A 20937-nucleotide genomic window follows, 5' to 3' on the forward strand; every position below is an offset into this window, starting at 1 on the left:
TTAAATCTAGCTAACCCTGTGACTATAGGATTGTGGGAGATGTACACTATGCGGCCCTGAGTCTCATCCTTAGAAAGGCCTGGCAACCTCAGTTTTTTTGCTTTTGGGATCCCTAAATTACCAGGTAAGAAGAGTAAGAAGAGTGGCTGTGTTGATGGAGAAACCATGTGGAAAAGCTGCACAGAGGAGATCTCTGAGATGACTTAGACATGAGCAGGAAACCTCGCCATCTCTACATCCCGGTTGAGCCCAGTCTTCCCCGTACCTCTAAGTCATCAGGAATATGAGGGAAGCCAGGCTGGGTATTTGGCCCCAGCTGCCATCAGTCAACTATCTTACAAGAAATCCCAAGGCCATCTTATAGCTGCATTTTAGTCAACTTGCTAAGTCAAGAGAACTAGAATAATGGTTGTTATTCTAGTAACTAAAGTTTTGGGATGATTTATTACACAGAAATAGGTGACAGAAACAGATGCATAGATCCAATAATTAACTTTCTACATTCAAGAAATATAATCTAGCTAGTTTTGCTATCTTATTTAATAATGAAAATTCTTGATAACTATTTAAATGTTATGTAATTCACCAAGATAAAAGATATGATGTGGATCAAAACTGTAATAGTACAGTAGTGCATAATCATGAAAGACTAGGTTTTACTATGTATGTGTGTAATAGTCAGAGTTCTAATTGCAGAGAAGGCATTATTGAAAGGATCCTGAATAAATCCTAGATAAGCCAGGATAATTTGAGAGTCAGGCTTGGAAAGTGATCAGGAATAATCAGAGCTAGGCAGCAGCTAGGAACCTGGGCAAAATTATTGCAGAGTCACTCTTCAAAGACAGTTTCAGGATAATACCACCACCACTGCTGCTGCTGGACACAAAACACCATATCCTTTTCTGATGCCAGAAGAACTGGATGTTAGTCATGTCATGGCCACTGCCACCACCACCCCCACTTTATGCAACTGGAGGTTGACACTGACACTCCTTTACATGGTTCTCTATTCCTTTGGGCTCTCGTTGCTATCTGGTATAGGGCATTCTGTTGGCTGCTCTACAGTGATCAGATCTGGATTTCTGTGTTTTGCCATGGATACAGCTCTCTGCTCTTTCTAAGCCAGGTGATGGGAACACTCCCAACAAAGACTGAGAGACTGGGCAGCCACAATATGAAAAATATCAACAGAATTACTACAGCACCTTCTTTCAAAAGGACTAGATGTTTTCTTCATAGGAAAAAAAAAGACAGATTTTTATTTCTCTTCCTTTTTGAATATTTTAAACTAATTTTAAAAAACCTTAAGATAAGACATCGTCATCTGCTGACATATTATCACCACATGCAGAGGTTCCACGAACACTCTGGAAGCTGAGATTGTTCCTGGTGGCAGTCCCCTCTGTGGCACTGCGTGGCTTAGCCTTCCTCCCTGCCTTGGACAGCCTCTACTGCTGCAGTCACACCAGGACTCTCCGAGGTCCCGCGCCCTTTCTCACTTCATTTGGATCCACTAATGATGGTGGTCATTCTGTTCCAGGCCTTATATGCTATGCTAAAATTCTTCCTTATAATTTTTTATTCTTCTTGTATTTACCCCTGCCTGTATGCTAAGCAATGTCTCCTTTTACTTTGTTTTCGGAAAGTTAAAAAAAAAAACCTGTTACACACATACCCCATTATGGCCTTTTAACTAGGAGCACTCATTCCATCACCACTGCGTATTTATTAGTCAGTAAAAGACATTGAGGCTACATTATATCTTTCTGAAATACTAATGCATTATACCAGAAGTAGTATGGTACAATAGCTAAAATACAGATAGACTTGGCATTGAGTCATAGTCCTATTGTTTATTAGTGTAGTCCTTAGCATTTTTAGAGACTTCATTTGCTCTCTTGTAAAATAAGAATGCTAACACCTAAGCACAAGGTTAGTGTAAGGATTCAGTGAGATAAAATGCATAAACCACATATAGAAGGGTACCTTGCACAAAGTATATGCTTACTACATAGTATTATTAACAATATTAACAATAACAAAATAATATAATTATTCAAGTAACTTGTTATTATCTATCTACTCTTTTAGAAAAATGAAATGTTGTGACATAATTATAAACATATAACAGCTCCATGATGCAATATAAAAAGGAAATGAAGAGTTGTAAATAGACATTCTTCTGGTTTTTGTTTTTTTGAGCCAGGGTCAGGCTATATAGGGTAGGCTGGTCTTGAACCCACTCTGTAGCCCAAGCTGGCCTCAAACTTGTGATGATTCTGCTGCCTCAGTCTCCCAAGTTCTGGGATTACAGGCACGTGCACCACACCTGGCCTCACTCTTGCTTACAATGAGATATACTGAATGACCATTTTTTAAAGACAGAATACTCTACAGTAAAATTTATATACTGCTACAACTACCCTAGAAGTATTAATTCTCTTCTTTGAGGACAAATAGGATCTTTTTGACTCTGGCAAATATCATGAACACCAATTGTCACTGGAAATAAATAAGTAAATAAATAAAAGTAGGGGGAATTGGCTCTCAGGCCCAGTGAAAATGATTTTCCATATAGGAGACTAATCAATTCTCATTGTTCTTATATTTGACTCTAAATATAAATAATAATTTAAAGAAAGAGTAATATTGGAAAAGCAAAACAAACTTTTTTTTTTTTTTCTTTCAGGAGAAGGACACCTTGGTTTAGGAGACTAAGCAAATTTTTGAGACTAGGATTTGTAATTGCTGGCCGTCCAGTAAAGGACAAGACAGATTAGGCAGACTAGAAAAACAATATTAATATTAATTAGTTGAACTAAAAAGAAGTGTGTTATGGTTGGTGTCTAGATGCTCCCTAAAGTCTCATGTAGTCATGAGAGTGGGTTTCTAGAGTTTGTGATTGATTCGTCCAATGCTGGGAGCATGGGTGTCAGTTCTATTTCTGCCCTGCAGCTGGTAAACTGCATACAATATAAAGGAAAGAAGAAGGCCTCCTTTCTCTTCTGCTTTTTGCTCTTGATGCTTTTGATATCTTCCACTGCCATGAAATATCACCCCTCTGCCATGCCATGCTGCCTTGGAGTCAGCTGATTATGGACCGAAACCTCTATAAACTGTAAGCTAAATAAACCTCTCGTCCTTTAACTTTGGGTATTGGGTATTTTGTCTCTGCAATGGGAAAAAAATAGCCAAAGTTCATATTTTTAGGGTGAGCTAATCTTAGTGCAAACTACAAAATATCTATGTGAGATAGTAAACCATGTACTATGTATTTGCCCACAGGAAATTTTTCTGTGCAAATGAGCAAACAGAAGTGGGTATAACTCAGGCAGATCTGTCCTAAAGGAAGGAAGGGACACTAGGGAAAGGTGTTGCAGTTGTTTTTTGAAAGTTTCACATTTGGTTTTTTTTTCCTTTTAACTTTATTTTGTTTTGTCTTGCTATGTAGTCCCGCCAGGCCTTGAACTCACTATGTAATTTAGATTGGCCTTGAACTCATAGCAGTTCTCCTGCCTCAGCCTTCCTGGTGCTGGGATTATAGGCATGTGCCACCAAGCCTGGTTCTCCTTTCAATTTTAAAAAGAGAGGAAAGGAGCTTTGATACACTGTGGCTTGAGGGCCCATAATTTAAACAGATGCCATGGGTGAGAAAAAACCCAAAATGCCCGAGAGCCAATTCCCCCTACTGTATGACATACAGTAAATATTTAAAGCTCATTAGAGCAACTGGAAAATAGCTGATAGCCAATAGCTACACAATTTAACTAAGGCAATCAGTTCCCCAGCAGACATATGCTTCTCTTGTTCAAATGTTAGTTATGTGTCATTATCATTTCAATGCTTATGTCTCTGGAGAACTATGAAACTGAGAAATGAAATAAGCCAAATTTCTGAAAACTGAAAAATAAAAATTCTCCTACGCTCTATAATTAAAGTTAACAAAAGAACCAGACAGACCACTACGTACATGGAGCAGAGAGAAGCCAAAGCTTTAAATGACTGATTTACCACAGCAAGTAATTACTTTATGTTTTTCACAAACATTTGAAACCTATTATTACTTTCACAGTGGCACATATCAACAGAAGACTGTCACCTAAGGGGGAAGTGGGGACCTGGGCTGTAATTAATTTCTGGTCAAATACATCATGAAGCCTTTAATGTTGTCAATAAAGGCTCTAGCCACTAAAATTCCCCATCCTCTCCCTCCTTCCTCTGTCCCCAATACTGCCAAAAATGTTTAATCAGCGTCTTTGTGAAACAGATTGCCCGAAGGAGAATGAGATGCAGTGTTAATGCCTGCTGAAAAGTTGAGCCATTGATCTGCCTCTCCCCAGGCCAGGAGTATCAAGAGAGAGAAGTCAATCAAGAGCTGGCCTCTTCCACCCTGACTTTTTTTAAAATTCCATCTACAATTGAGAAAAATAGAAGGTACACAATTCTTTGGAGAAATTTAAACATGTAGATGCCAGGCAATGGAAATCATTATAGCAGCAACCGAAGCCTGTATCTTTAAAGGTTAGAACACAAAGATTAAGAGTGCCTCCAGGAAAAAATGAAATGGCTGATCTGAATAAAACCTTTCCATCAACTGGAAAAGCACAGCACAGCAAAGCTGACGAAGAGCTACAGCGGATGTGACATTTATGTTTTTGAGTACCTACATGTTTATTTTTTGAATTACTGTTTGGAGCCTTATAAGACCTTTACAGGTCATGCACAAACAGTAGCCAGCTTCTATCACTATCTCTCTCTCTGTCTTACTCTCCTGTACCTGTTAGGGGCAAATGCTATAAGCATCACCACTCTGAAAGTCTCTGAACTGCATTAGGCCTTCTGACCTTCCTTCATTCACATGCACATGCGTTAGTCTGCTGGTCAGTCAACAAATACTGAAATGCCTGTTATGTATTGTAAATCTGTGAAATTTTTACAGTATATTTATGGAATTGGGTAGGAGCTAATTTTCTTCCTGTTTTAAGATCTTTTTTATGTTTCTTTTTGAGAGTGAGAAGTAGAAACAGACTACCAGCCCCCTCAACTCTACCACTGGCACTATGTTATGGAACTCCAAGGCTGGTCAAATCTGCAAGAGACCCAACAACTGATCTTCTAATTAAACTATTTATTTTATAGATGAGGAAATGTCAGTCAAGAGAGTTGAAATGACTTGTAATGATTAAATATTTAATTTGATTATCCTCCTCCACTAGAAAAATAAAATATGTTCCTTGATTTCATGATGGAGTTACAAAGTCATTGTAAGCTGAAAACACTGCAAGTTAAACATGCATTTAACGTATGCAATTGTGATGCATCATGGCTCACTTAGCCTAGCCTGCCTTAAACGTACTCAGAGCATTGACATTGGCTTACACTTGGTCAAAATCATCTGACAAAGTCTATTCTCTACTAAAGCATTGGTAATCTCACATAATTTACTTAATACATTATTAAAAGTGAAAAAATAAATTGTTGAATTGCAAGGCCCTGGGGTCAATCCCTAGTATGGAAACAACAAATGAGTAAACAAAGAGAATTATTGGCTGGGTCCATTTTCTCACCATCTCAAAGCTGAAAAATGTAAGTCAGACCATGATAAGCTGGGGACGTTTTAGTTCTCTTAAAACTTTCAAGGACGCAACCTGACTCTGCCTCAGTTTTTACATACGCAGAGTGAAAATAATAATGGGAGTCTCTTGTGGGTAGTTTTAATGATGAATCAACCTAATCCAGAAAAGTGCTTTAGGGTTGCTTTTACTTTCACTGCCTGCAGTAGGAAAAAAAGAAACAAAGAGAAAAAAGAAAGAGTAAGGAGACAAAAGGAGAGTAACAGGCTGATAGACAAATGGCCTCATATTGCATAAATCTCAAAGAACATGAGCATGAGGTCAGATCAGTATTTCTCCATGAGTGTCCACCAAGTACAGGCATCAGGATCTGTACTCATCCCACTGCAGATGTCTGGGCTCCACCTTCAACATTCTAAACCAGTGGGTTTTTTTTTTTTTCCAGTACTGAGTATGAGCCTAAAACTTATGCACTGAACTACATCCCCCAAAATATATATATCAGAGTATCACTAAGTTGCTAAATTGCCCAGGCTGGGCTTTGACTGTTTGATCCTCCTGCCTCAGCCTCCTGTAATGTAAAAAGTATAGGCATGCATACCATGCTTTGCTTTAAATCAGATTTGTTTGTTTGTTTATTCATTTTGGTAGTTACAGAGTTTCTCCTTAACTTCCTCAGGGAATTCTTATACCCTCTTGCCTTCAGGAACACTTACTTGATTAAGCTGCTTATTATCTTTAAAGCACAGGTCTGTGCATTTGGGATCAATGTTAGAGTTGGTAAGCAATGTAGAAGGTCAAGTGCTAGTTCTAACTTGTGGTGTGGTTCTGAGCTCATGGTCTTGGGTAGTAGATACGTGCTATCTCACCACAGCAGTTGACACAGGTTTGCACAGTCAGCAGAAGATGAATAGCAAGAACACGACAGCTAAGCAAAACTAATCCTCCAACACAGATCAGGGTAGGAGAAATCTGCAGCTAACTAAAACTGCTAGCTGTCAGAGCTAATGGGCATTAAGGGGGAAAGATAGAATGAGAGAAAAAAATGGAAAAGAAAGGGCTAAGACCTTCACAGTTGAATGAAGCTATACTATAATCAACCTAAGCAAAACAGAGATCCACTATTTACCAAAACAAATTCTTACTTCACATGATTAAGTTCATACATGGCATTTGGGGTTAGGATAACCTACGTTTTTATCCTGCCTGTATTATTATATAAACTGCAAATTTGCTTAACCTCTATAAAGTGTCACTTTTTCAAGCATAGGATGAGATAATAATAGTTACACAAAGAGTTTCAAGGAAGACTCAGGAAATGTAAATATAACATAGTATGTGTTAGTGTACTGAATTATATAATAGTCATCACTGTATAATTACTCTTATAGTATTTTATCATTGTCATCATCAGAGAGAGAAAGAGAGACAGAGACAGAGAGAGAGAGAGAGAGAGAGAGAGAGAGAGAGAGAGAGAGAGAGAGAATTAAGGACTTTAGGGTGATTCATACAAGAGACACTGGTGTTCTAGGAGCTGAGTTTGTTTTAGATAGACAAGTTTAGAGCCAGAGGTCTGTAAGGCTCTGACTTAACTATTTCTTAGTCATTACTTTTTAGTAACCTATTTGTATTTAGTTAAGAATGCTTTCTGAAGCATACTTCGAAATTCATATATATCATATATTCTTCAAAACCCAAATTACATTCATGAATACCTTAGATTGTTAAAGAGCCTTTTACAAAGAACGAACAAGTTAAGAAACAAAAACAAAAGAATAAAAAAACCCCAAACACCTAGAAACCAAAGCGAACAAATAAAAATATACTCATTGAAACTAGCCATAAGAATTTCATAATTAAGTAGTGAGGGAGAAAATGGTAATGAAAATGAGAGCAATAAAGCAATAAAGATGGGAACAAATACAGAACAATACAGCATGTAATGAGGTACTGAGTATACAAAATTAGGGGAAAAGATTACGAACAGAAGGGGGCAGACACGTTAGGGGAGCTTTGAGAAAGCAAGGGGCCCCAGCTGAGTGTTGCTCCTAAGCTTCCCTGGAGCACTCTGGTCTTGCTTACTTATTTCGGGTTCGCAAAGGACGTGAAGCAGAGCAGGAGGCGGCGCAAGAGAGGCCTCTGCCTATGATGCAGCAACACAAGGCGGGAGCCGGAAGGAAGTCTCCCTTGATGTGGTTGCAAGGAGCAGGTAGCACTGCTTTTACAACTTCAGCAATTGTGCCTGTGTCTGTCCTGCTTTTATACACCTACATTTCGATAGTAAATCTTTATTTAGAAAACAAGCAAGGAACGCTTCTGCCCTCAAGTTTTTGAGTAAGAATTCTAATCAAGTCAATAAATAATCATCCTGGGCTTTGGTCATAGAACAAGCTTAATATTTGTTCAGCCCTTCCCTGGCAGAAAAACAGCCTTTATTGGGTGGGTTAATTTAATTTCTTAAATATGATGGCCTCAGAGGTATTGAAGGATATATAAATAGCACAATTTGACAAGAGATTCTGGACAAGTCACTTCTGATTTCTGTTCCTTGGGATCTTTATTGGATAATAATAACACCTGCCATCTGTGCTAATCTCTGAATAATTCCAATTCCAGCAAACGTGCTACAAAGACTAGACTGCCACTGTCTGCCAGTAATCTCAACTATACATTGACATTATATATGTACAAGGTATGGTGACATTAATTGAGCATAATCAAAAGAAATCTTACTTAATCAAAGTCACATTTGAGACATGTTTATGAGAAATCAAACACCAATCGCAGACAGCAATTTTTCTGAGAGGGCTATCAGTACTCATTGTTCTAAGGTGCTTTATGGAGCATATGTAGAGTAGTAAAACATATTCACTCATATTCCAAGAGCCTTAATTAAACAATTACAAACCAAATAATTGCTACAATGCATGGAAGCTACCATGAGCGTAGTAAACACACAAAAAGGAGACCAGCAGGAAGCAGTATGAGCAGAAATGGGGTAGGAAAGTCAAATATGCAATTAGATGTAATATTACTTAAATCTATCCATATAAAGGTCTTCAAGAAAATTCAGAGATAAGTCACACATATTTTTGTTTTATTATTAAATTTTATTAGCAAGTCCATTTCCTTGCACCAGGTAGCAAAAGGTATGTAACTTACTAAATTTGCCAATTTACTCTGGCCCCTAACAATGTCAGGGGTAGCTTTTTAGAGTAATAAAATTAAAGAGACTTATTAGAATTTATTCACATTACTGTTAAAAGAATTTTTGGCAGATGACTAACCTCTCTTACAAAATTAATCACAAATTCATACAGTTTATTATCTTGAGTCAAAATTTTGGAGTATTACAGGCAAAGCTTGGAAACCAGACAGGTTTTCTGGAAAGACAAATAAGGCCAATGGCAGGATAAAGCTGGGAAAACAATAAACACTGAAAAGGATACAGAAAATCTTTTGTTTCCTTCTTAGAAACAAAACTACTTTTCTGAGAAGGCAGTCAAAGAAAATTTTATTAGATATATGGGGATATTTTCTATTTTCAGCCAAGTTACTCTAGAACAGGAACCATTCTGAATTCAAAAGAGAGATGGAACCAGTTTTAGAGCACAGATTTTTCACGCCTGGATGCCTGAGAGTGCTTCCAGTAGGTGGCAGCATGTCACTGCTAATCTGCCTCTAAAAAGCTGTGTCCTGGTCACTCCAAATAGGAAAGCTTACAACCTTTGAGCAGAAAACAAAGGTAATGCTCCCATGCAGTAGGCTGGTAGGAAATAAGTGCATGAATACCCCACCTCCGAGGCATTCAATATCCTCAGCCATACGAACCATCATTTCTAGGAGGTAAAAGGTCAAGGATAAATCAAGGGTTTGAACTAGATGCTTAGTTTCTAAGCTGGCCCTGTCAGGGTCACCTTGAGGGGAAGGTATCTGGACAGTTTCTCTCAGAGAAGTAGAGAAGTTAAAGTGAGGAAGGGCTTTTACTAGTGGGGAGGACAGATGCTACATTAACTTCTAGGAGAAAGCAGCCTTCTGTACAGGTGGCCACGGGCTGTGCATACATGCTCTTTGCTTTCACGTAAATCATTTCTGACTCTTGTCCTATGCTACCATTTATCTTCTTTTATCTTCAGGGGTTCCTCTCCCTTTTCATGTCTTTCACTGTTAGTGACGGTCTTAGTCTGTAGTGTACATCTTCTCTTAAATGTTTTAAAGAACTCCACACTATTGATTCACCAAATCTGTTCAATTCTGGACTTTCCCTTAAACTTGTGTATTGGACATTGCACTGGGCAGTCCCACTGGCATCCTCCATCCATCCCAGCTACCATTGCTGTTCTGCTACCAAATTTGCTCCCCTCTCTTTCCATAAGCTTATCTTTTATGATGTTACTATGCCCAGTTAGATAGCTGTGTTAGAAACTGAAGAGTCATTCTTCACATTTCAGTTTTCAAACTTGTCCGTTTTAGCTGCTTCACACTTCTCAAACCTGTCTCCCCATCTCCATGACCACTGATCTCATCACCCTGCATGTATCATTCTCCCAGCAATCACCCTGCAAGGTCTTCAGTTTTATCTCCCTCAAATCCATGTTCTATGTAGTCACTGAAATGATACAAACTGCTCGGAATACAAACATGACCATCTTGTTCCTCTGCTTCAAATCCTTTTGTCACCTGTTGGATAAAAATCCAAATAGCTGTAACAACCTGGAAATATTTACATGCCGGGTACTGTGTAGGCTCTGGGGCCAAAATAGTGAACAAAAACCCAAAGCCTGCAGAACTTCCACTCTATTTGGGGTAACCAGATGGAAAACAAACAGAGAAGTAAATATAAAATATATCAGATATAGGATAAGACAAAGACAATCAAGGTAAAAAGAACAGGAAGTGCTGGGGTGGGAGGAGAAAGGCATGTTTTGGAATTGTAGAGAAGATGGCGACATCTGTAGCTTACACTAAGCTAGTTCTGACTTCCCTTCAAGTCTCTTCTTTCACCATCCTCTTCCTTAAACATCTCCTCCAGCCCCCTGAACTGCTCTTTCTGTTGGAAATTGCTGTCATCATACTGCACAATTCTGTTTAATATTGATATTAAGCATCACTTCCTTCTCCAAAAATGTTAAATGCTTCCTTGATCATCTGCATCTCAAGATGGATTAGGGAAATTAAAAAATAAGTCGAATTTCCTTTACAAATTCTCCCATGTACGTGGGTACAAAGCTTGGGGCACTCATTTCCTATGACTTATCACTTAGGATTTTTCAAGCTTTAAAGTTCTATCTTTTTTTAGAATAGCTTTTGCAATATAATTTATATACCATACAATTAACACATTTAAAATACAGAATTCAAGGTCTTTTAATGTATTCATAGGGTTATACAACCATCAGCACCATCTACTTTCAAGCATTTTCATCAGCCTCAAAAGAAATCTTGTATCCATCTCATTTCCTTTCAATCCTTCAGTTCTACAAAGTCACTAATTTACTTTCTCTCTATAAAGTCTGTCTATAAATTTTACTTTCTCTATAAATTTGACAATTTTGGACGTTTCATATGGATACAATCATAGCTTCCTACCTGACTCAAAGCAAAACCTAGTGTCATTACAATGGCCTACGAGATCTGAGCTCCTTAAATTAAATGCCTAGTATCTCTTATTCTTTCCTTTGCTTACTTCATTCATATTGGCCTTTCTACAGTTTCCAAGTGTCAAACAAAAATTCCTTCCTCTAGTCGTCTCCCTGAGAGTCCCTTTTACAGTCTGTTCTTTCCCTAGATATCCTCACGCCTTGCTCTTACTGTTCCTTTGTTTTTCCTCAAATGTTACCACCTCATTTGTAATTTCCAAGAACACTCTAAAATTTCAGATTACTTCTGTTATACTCTGACACTTTCCATTCTTCCCCACATGCTTAGTTTTTCATCACAGCATGTATCACATATTTTGCATTTTATTTATTCATCATGTATCTCATTGCACAGTAATGCAAGTACCATGAAGGCTGAACCCAGAGAGCACATACTCCCAATAAATATTATATCTGTTGAATGAAGAGAGAAATAAAAAGCAGATCAAAGGCTTCTTGAGTGTTAGAGCTTGTCTCCTTACTAATTTCTGAACCTTACTTTTTATTTTCTAATCTTTGTCATATTTAAGAATAGGAGATAACAACCTAAAGAAACTCGGAATGAGCTGAGAGTGGTGATGCACACCTGAAATTCCAGCTACTTGAGCAGCTGAGGCAGGAGCATTAGAATTTTGAGGCCAGTCTGGACAATTTAGTGAGATCTTAACTCAAAGTAACTAACTAACTAAATAACTGAATGAGTGAAGGGCTGGGGACTTAGCTTTGTGCTTGCTGGTTCAATCCCTACTACCACCACATAAAGGGAGACTAAAGGAAAGAAGGAAAAAAGGAAGAACAAATGAACGAAAGAGAAAGAGAGAGAAACAATCCAAAAAGGGAGGAAAATCAAGGAGCAATGAAAGCTTAAAGGAGAAGAGCAGGAAGCAGAAAGGATACAAGGAGAGTACAAGGCTACTATAATGGGAGAAATGAAGACAGAACAGGAAATGAGGAAGAAAACTAACTCTGGGATACTCTTGGAATAATGACTTCGTTTAATCTACAGAGATTACAAATACAGCTTGGGGACTTCAGTACTCATTCAGACCTTTCTTGTTATATGGAAATGTGCATGGCAGTTCAAATTAAGATGACCCATGAAGGAAGAAACAAACAAACAAACGTACACCTAACTAACCTTGGACAAAGTATAGTTTTGGATTTTTCTTGGGCAAAGTATGTTTTTTTTTCAAAGTATGTTTTTGGATTTGAAAATCAATGGTGAAGTCAAAAATCTCAAAACCACAGCAGTGCTTACATGATTATTATCCTAAAGGATGGGGCTTTTAGTAATTCTGTCATTGTTAAAGGTGTCTTATCCTTTGCTCATCCACGATTTACTCTCCCATTAGATATTAGAGTACAGATATGTATGAAAGAAATCAACAACAGTACAACAAGCAGAAGAATCAGCATAAATGGAATTATTCCAGGCCCCACATTCTTTAGCACAGAAAGGTGTTGTTATACTTTCTACTGGCCAGGGAAGCTATAAAAGTAAAAAACAAAAAACAAAAGAAGAAACATAAAAATAACAACAACAACAACAAAACTACAAGTATGGTGTAACTTCTTGTTAAATAAATTTTCCGACACATGGCAACTAGTGATTAATTACTACATTCCTGTAGAGATTTGTGGAGATACAGATGCTATCCATGCCTGATTAGACATTGCTTAAGGAATGCTGAGGCACGCTGCAGCAGTCTATTATTTCTGGCTATTTTGGTATTACTGTTATATGTTTTTTACATAGCTTCAAATTCTGTACAATTGATGGGACTCATTTCACAAAACCTGTCTTTACCAAAAACAAGAAGGAAAAAAATAAGGTTATAAAGTGTGTCTGTATGAAAACAAGAGAAAATGAGAAAGTGCCTATGAAGAGTAGGGCTACGTTATTACTTTTTGCAATGTTTTCTGTTTATTAAAAAGAAAAAAAAAACGGTGATGGAGATGCTTTTTTCTTTTTTTAATAACCCTATAAGAAAACTGACCATGTCAGCTGGTTATGATCTTCAGGGTATTAAAGATAAACTAACTTGCCAGTACCCAAGCCCTCCAAAAATACCAGAGTAAGCTTTGATGTGATATCAATATTCATTTAAATCATGTAATGATCATTTTCTCTGATGCAGGAACTGAAAAAACAGTTCTAACTTTTGAAGCTTACCACCTAGGAGCATATCATCCAGTAAGAAGATGTTTTCAGAACCAGGATTGGAAGGGCATATTCTTCCAATGCTATGTTATCTTTGCCTGTTTTCTTTCATAATCCATTAGGAGAGTAATAGTATAAGTACCTCTCCCAAGTGGTCATATAATTCACAAATCCAACAATGAAAAATATGGCCTGCTTGCCACTCAATCTTGTTTTGGATTGTCTCAATATCACCCAGTCAGCATTTCATGATTCAGATACAGCTTTCCCAGTATGTGTCTGAGCCCTGCACTGTCTGCCAGGAACTGTGTTAATTTACTTATTTCAGCTAAATAAAAAAATCATTTAAAAAAGGATGATTGCATTTAGGAATTATATTCCTCAGAGAATTAGTAATGGTTCTCTGTATCCCTCAGGCCTTCATGTTCTTAACTTCTTCTTGTCAATGTTATTATGAACAGACTAATTCAATAATGAGATCATTTCCCATAAGAGAAGTCAAATAAGCACAGCATTCAGTCACACCTGGTTTCCCTAATCTGAGCAAGAAAGACTTCTCCCCAAATTTAGCTTAAAACACAAAATTTCATAAAATTATGTACACATATGCTTTCCTGCCAGTAGAAGAAAAAAAATCAGGGAATCAAGAGGGCAGAAAAGAGAGGAACAGGGTAGCAATACAACAAAAGGCAGAGTAGGCTGGGAAAGAAAAAGGTTTAAAATGAACAGGCATCATTCATTTTCATAACAAAGGTTCTCACATGTCCATCTTCAGAGCTGTCAAAGTAACAGAATATTTTATTATCCCATTAGATACTTCTAGAATTGTTTCAATTTTCCTGAACATTTCAAGAAACAAAAAATCAAATAAAAACACACTGACTGATAAGCAGGCAGAAGCATTCTGGACTATCACAGATAAATGATTTCCGAGCTTCTGGAAAATGAAAAGGTTTGTGGAATAATTCACTATGTATAAATAGCAACAGAACATGAGGAGTACCATAATTATCATCCACCCTCTTTAAAGCTGTTTAAACTTTCATTAAGGCATGAAAGGTTTGATTATTTGAAATATAAACAGTGTTAAAGACAAAATGAAGAGAAAACAAAATTAACTCTCAAATTTGAAAAAATGTCTTTTAAGAAAAACATTAAAAATTGAGATCAGCAAACCTAGAGAAGGGGAGAGAAGGACATGATAAATAATCATTTTTCACTCAGTGGAAACAACAAGAAGAGACGGTTTTCAATGCGAACAAGACAGAAAACGAGACAAAATGAGTTCAATACTTGTTATTTACTATGCAGAGAAAAAAGGAAAGTATTACAAATGGTTAAAAAAAATGATGAGTCTTAATACCGAGGAATATTTGTCCACACATTAAAAGGAATGTTTTCAAGAAGTATTAATGAACATTATAGATATTAGAAAATGCAACTAAGAGTAACTAACACAGCCCCAATTTTGTTAAGATAATATGCAGTGATATATGTATGACACACACATACAGATGTACACCACAAGCCAGGATAAAGTATACTAAAAACCATGCTTTCTAAATCAAAGACTTATGAGCAATTCATTTTTGTGTATTATCTTGTTTATGCATTAAAATGATGTTACTTTATACTCAGAAAAAAGTCACAAAAGCTTGGAAGTACGAAGAACTTAGAATGTGGGAGTAACTACTTCCTTAAGGGATGCTGAGCATTCATCAGAATTTTGTAGAATTAACTTTTTTTTTAATCAACTGAGAATATCTATCTCTTTCTTATTCTTTTTAAGAATAAGCTTTTAAGTACCAATGAATCTCTTTTTAAAGATGGCTTTATAGGTAGTGAGTCCTGACTCTGGTACAAGAAACTTTCAAACTTTCCACTTACCTTGCAAAGTCCAGGTCTGCCTCCCGTGACATGGTGATGTTGGTCAAATTCTGCTGAAGAACAAAAATGTTTCTACACATTTTCTTGATGCCAGACTCACTGATGCGCCTGAAGTACTGGGCACCATTAATTAGGATACAGGAGATGAGATGTCCCAGGCCTGAAAGGTCAGCACAGTGTAATGGGGAGGAAAGAGGAAGTACATTAGTGGCACCGAGCAGAAATTTGTACACAAGATTGGTCTTTTCTCATCTTCCACAAACTAAAGTGGAACCTATGTGACAGCTGCACCAGTTCATCTTACAATACTTTCAGAATATTTCTACATAGTCCTAGTGATTAGAAATGCGAGGACTGCGTTATAAATAAAATCTACTACATCCTTAGTATTAGCACTGACACAGTCACCTGAAGCTATCATACCAAGGGCTTGGAGAACATGCCTGCTTGTTATCAACTATAAACATCCATAGCAGTTCTTGCCCTCATGTACGGGTATTTTGGAAATAACAAAGAACGCATATTCATACATCTGTTTGATCTGTTTTTATATGACCCCTGTACAAACATCTGTATGGCCTCTCCTTCCTCTCAAAAAATAGAAAGGAGGATACTTTTGGCTGAAAAGCTGATTAAGAATCTTTACAATCAGTACAAACGGAAGCACTGGCAGTAATGTTACCCAACCACAACACTGTAAGTACAAATCAACCAATAAAAAATGTTACTTGTAATAATGCTAATATAACAGCATTGGCAATGATAACAGAAGATAATGTAACAAAAAGAAAGGCACAAAGGAAAAGCAGATCATTGAGCTACTGAGTTCTCATGAGACACCTCTGGACTCTGATTCTATACTAAGGCTCTATAAGTGGCTTGTTTTTCCATTTAAAGGAATACTATATAGTCTATAAAAATTGGCAGAGGGGAGCACAGGACATCAACAGATGTTCTCCAGGATGTCCCGTATAGCTAAAATGAGGTACGTTGGTTCAAGTTAATGTAAAGTACATATGAGGTATTATTTTTAAAAGTCAGATTTAATTCTAAATACTTGGAAACAAGAAAATGTTCCTTCATTTTTTTCTTATTCTTCCAAAGTTAGCCACTTCCAGGACATTTTATTTAAAACTCTAAAACTAGTATGACAGGTTACAGGCAGCCTACTAGTTTTTGCTATTTTCTTCATCTGGGATCACAGTCTTCATGGATACTAAAGTTCAGATTGGAGTGCAGGGCACATCATTCAGCATCAGTGGCTTCCTGTGTTTAGAAAATGTGTTTCCCTTGGTTGAAATAAAGGTAGAAAGGGGAGAGGAAGGCATATTCTCTGTGCTTCAGCTACACTCACCCAACATTGCTTGAATACCACAAACTTGTCTATGCTGCCATTTAAAGTGAAAACAAGAAGAAAGAGGAGGAGGAGGAGGAAGAGAAGAAGCAGCAGCAGCAGCAGCAGCACAACTATGAATTCTACATTTAAAGTCAGATTATTTGTATTTACATTAAAAATCTTTCTAGGTCAGGTTCTGCTGTTATGCTCCTATGCTCATACTGTAACTTCAGGTATATTTCTGCTCTGTGCTGATATAATGTAGTCTGCTCAAAGTGTAGGCAATAAGGGGATTGCACTGTTTGTAGAGAATAAGAAATCATAATTCATAAAAATAAATTTTATTATATGAATAATATGGATGCTGATATGTAGGGCTTGGAAAAGCCAAGGTTCAAGGAAGCTCTGTGTTATTAGGGAAAAGTAGCTTTTCATGTGAGCACTTTGGCTTCAAGCTGCAGAGAATTAAAGGTGCTACCAAATTCCTAATGCCACAGACTAGCACTAACCCTTTAGTCACTTAACTTCTTGGCTAAAGTCTCCTTCAGAACACATTTCCGTATTTATGACTTCATCTTTATAACTGAATGAGGAAATACAATTTTAGAGGGCCCAAAGTTGCTGTAACACAAATTTTTTTCATAAAGCAAACAATAGTCACTCACTGATATTGTCCCATCTTCCATTTTCTGTAAGCTTTGAATAGCATGCCTTCTTAATTGTTTTAAATAATTCTGGTTTAATTCTGTGTGAGAACAGGTACTTTTGGTACCCAGGTCTATGCTTAGCCACACCAAAATAAATACAAAGGGAATTCAATTTGAAATCTTAACAGGTGCTTGCTATAGTTAAAATAATTGTCTCCTATACGCTTGTGTGGTGATGGTTTGGTTCTCACGTTGGCACTGTCGGGTGCTGGAAACTTAGGTGGTGCAGTCTAGTGGGAGGGCCTCACATCATTGGGGGTCCACTCTTCAGGGGTAATAAGGGATCTCAGCCTCTTTCTCTTTCCTTTTGTTTCCTGACCATGAGATGAACAAACAGTTGGCTCTGCCACTTGCTCTCTGCCATTAACTTCCCACACCCAAGAGAAGCCTGAAAACAGCAGCTTCTCTTGATTCTGAGTTAGAACCTCTAAAACTATGAGTGAAAATAAACCCTTTCTCTTTGTAAGTTAATTATGTCAGGTATTTCGTTACAACGACAGGGTTCTAAGAATGAAATTCAGCATGAAAAAACATTTACCTAGCATCACATTTAAAACATTTTGGGGCCTGGGGATTTAGCTCGATGGCATAAGCACCCGCCTGGCAGCGTGAGGCCATGAGTTTGATCCCTGGTATCCGCCCCCACCACCTGGCCAAATTAAAACATTTTGAAGGCAAATGTTTTTAGATAATACTGCCCTTTCACACACTCTATGCCTGCCTGCCCTGAAGCATTTATGGATGTAGCTTTCCTAAAAACTGCTGCTAAGCATAGGCTTTTGTGCCTTTGAGACATAAGGCATTCTATGAGAGAAAATTTCTTCCTTCGATAATTTTAGCTAATAAAATATTTTTTAGGCTTCTCATATATATGGTTTTTAAAAATGAGAAACGCTTGAGTTAATTTGTGGTTCATTGTGCATATTTATTCAAATCTTATGAATGGCCTGTCAAGGTAGGCAGACAGGCAGCCATCTGTATTATCTTGGATTAAATCTCCCTATCAACCAGGAGCAGATGGCAGCCATATTATCTACCTAGTCATACACAGAGAAGCTACATATTACTGCTCTAGCCCAAACAAACTAGCAAATGACTTTTTCCTGCAAGTTCTAAACTTCAGGATTTCAGAAAATTAGGAAAACTTTCACCCTTCCTTCCTCCCAAACTCCCAGAGACAGAGATAGGGTCTGACCTTCAAAGATATATTGGAACTTGTGCTGCTGGAGGCTGGCACTCATAGCCTCTTCAATGGCACTGATATCTTTGTTGAGCTTGACCACCAGAGGGTCATAATCCATGCTTTCCACATTGGCAACAATGGCATAGTTTCCCTCCTTTGCTAGAGGGATGAGATAGTGGAAACAGTGAACTCTGAAAAAGAGACAGGGACAACAGTTAATAATAAATCTCTCCAGCGAAGATAATGATCTTCTGTGACACAGCACCAAAATATTTGAAGCATCAGTGACTTCATAAATTTTTATGTACCCTTCCAACCTTTTTCAATTGGAAAGCCGTCTTAGTTTTTCTACAGAACTGAGTGATCTGGAGCAAGTGCATTATATGATTTTTGCTTGTTTATCCATATGGTGCTGGCAAGGAATGGATGAGTCCTAAAGGTCTTTTGAATGCCACGATTACATGCACAGTGCATTACATTTTTCAACAAAAGTTGATAATGAAAGGCAGAGTTCACAGATCTGCAAAATACAGGCTTTGTGGGAGACTACTGGTTTTCATTCCCAGTTCCAACATTTACTAGCTGTGTGACTTTAGGCAAGCTACTTTATCTTTCTGTGCTTCAGTTTCTTTATCTGTGAAATGGGGACAGTGATACTTCCTACCTCATGAGGTACTGAGGGGAACTAGTACATATAAGATTAGAGTGCAGTGACTGGCCCAAAGAAAGTGCACAGTGAAGTGTTGGCTGCTATCATTAGTACTATTTGTATTCCTGCTAAATTACTACCTAAATCACTTACTGACCCATCTATGAATTAGTTATAAAGGGCAATGGAAATAGGTGGGGGGGGTGTTAGGAAAAGTTCATGACAGAGGAAATACTGAGTCTCATAATACATCTGAGTGAGCTCGAGGAGGGATGGCACCTCTGTGTTGAAAAGGTCTGAGTTATGAATATTTCTTAAGTTCTTTGGTGAAATTGGTAACTGCCAAACAAGTCAATAGGGGTAAGGATTGGCCACACTTCCACGGCCCACTTAAGTTATAATGAAAGTCAAATTGCCATAAAAATTCTAGCGCACATACATCTATTCTGAAAAAAACCAACCTTCCCAAAACAAAAAACTCCAAACCAACACAATTCATTGGTAGGCACAATTTAGTCTTTTTCTGTAAGCTCAGTGAAGTCTTGACTCTTTTCTGTTTTAAGCACTCTGTCTTGAATGGAAGTTTCACTGGAGATAGACATGAGCTTAATTGAGTCAGGGTTTTATGATCCAGAGAACTGACATAAGATAACAAGAAATATTCCTAAATAGATGACCACAAGGGCTTGGGGATTACAGTATCTATAACAATACAATAACAGGTCTGCCTATCATCTTTCTTTTCTTAAAGCTGGGTTCACTGTGAAATAATGTACAGTAAGATTCCACCTCCTCCATCAGTCTACAGAACTATTAGTTTTAACAAACACATAAAGTTATAAAAAACATCATAGTCAAATTATAGAAAATGGCCACCATCTCAAATTCCATTGTGTTCCTATGCATTAAGCTCTACTTAACTCCTTTGGGAATGACTGGTCTATTTCTATCTTTGTAGTTTTTGTATTTTTCAGAAAGCCATATAAATGGAATCATAGTATACAGTCTCTTGAGTTTGTCTTCTTTCATTTTGCATAAAACATCTGAGATTCTGCTATGTTACTGTTCATTCCTTTTTCTTGCTGAGTAGCTTTTCACGGAATGATGGAAGGTTTATCTATTTATCCAATCACTAATTGATATCGAGATTATTTATAGTTTGGAATAGTTATGAATAAAGCTACTTGTGCATAGATTTTTGTGTATATATAAATTTTCACTCCTTTTAGGTAAATATTTATATGTGGAGTTGTCATATCATATGATAAATGTACATTTAATTTCATGATGGATTGGCAAACCGCTATTCAATGGATCTGGGCCTAATTGGTTTCCTACCAGTAATGTACAAAAGCTTTCTTTAGTTGCTCTGTATCTTCTCCATACATTGTGTCTATTTTTAAAAAGTTTAGTCATTTTAATAGATGTATCTCATTGATTTAACCTGTATTTTCATGATGATTAATGATGTTGAACACTTTTTATTTTCTACCCACATATCTTTGGTTACTGATTTCACAATATAATAATCTCAATAGTAGTTCCTTACAGTAGTGTTATCCAAGTATTGTACATTGTACATTGTAATCCAAATATTGTAATCCCTTTTCCAGTCCTCCTCACAATCCAGAAAGTTGTATTTTTAATTCCATTGAAACATAATTAGAATTCCAATTTACCACCTCCAATGCAACCCACAGTGAGAGTAAAGATATCATTAAGATACATTCAAAGTTATGAGTAGCCCAGGGGTCCTAAGTCTAATCTAGGTGAGAATATATGGACAAAGGCCATAATTCAAG

General features: G+C 37.2%; 1 protein-coding gene across 1 annotated transcript in view; it reads right to left on the reverse strand.

The window, feature by feature from the left end:
- Positions 1-20937, reverse strand: part of Exoc4 (exocyst complex component 4) — a 722212-nt gene that overhangs the window by 32671 nt on the left and 668604 nt on the right. Inside the window, exons 16-17 of the mRNA XM_003467878.5 lie at positions 18499-18677; positions 15261-15420 (exon numbers count right to left, since the gene is read on the reverse strand). Of these exons, the coding sequence (XP_003467926.2) occupies positions 15261-15420; positions 18499-18677 (339 nt within the window). The remainder of the gene's footprint in view (positions 1-15260; positions 15421-18498; positions 18678-20937) is intronic.

This window comes from Cavia porcellus, unplaced genomic scaffold (genome assembly GCF_034190915.1).
Source record: "Cavia porcellus strain 051 isolate PalLab524CR breed Dunkin Hartley unplaced genomic scaffold, mCavPor4.1 scaffold_2, whole genome shotgun sequence".
Taxonomy (NCBI): domain Eukaryota; kingdom Metazoa; phylum Chordata; class Mammalia; order Rodentia; family Caviidae; genus Cavia; species Cavia porcellus.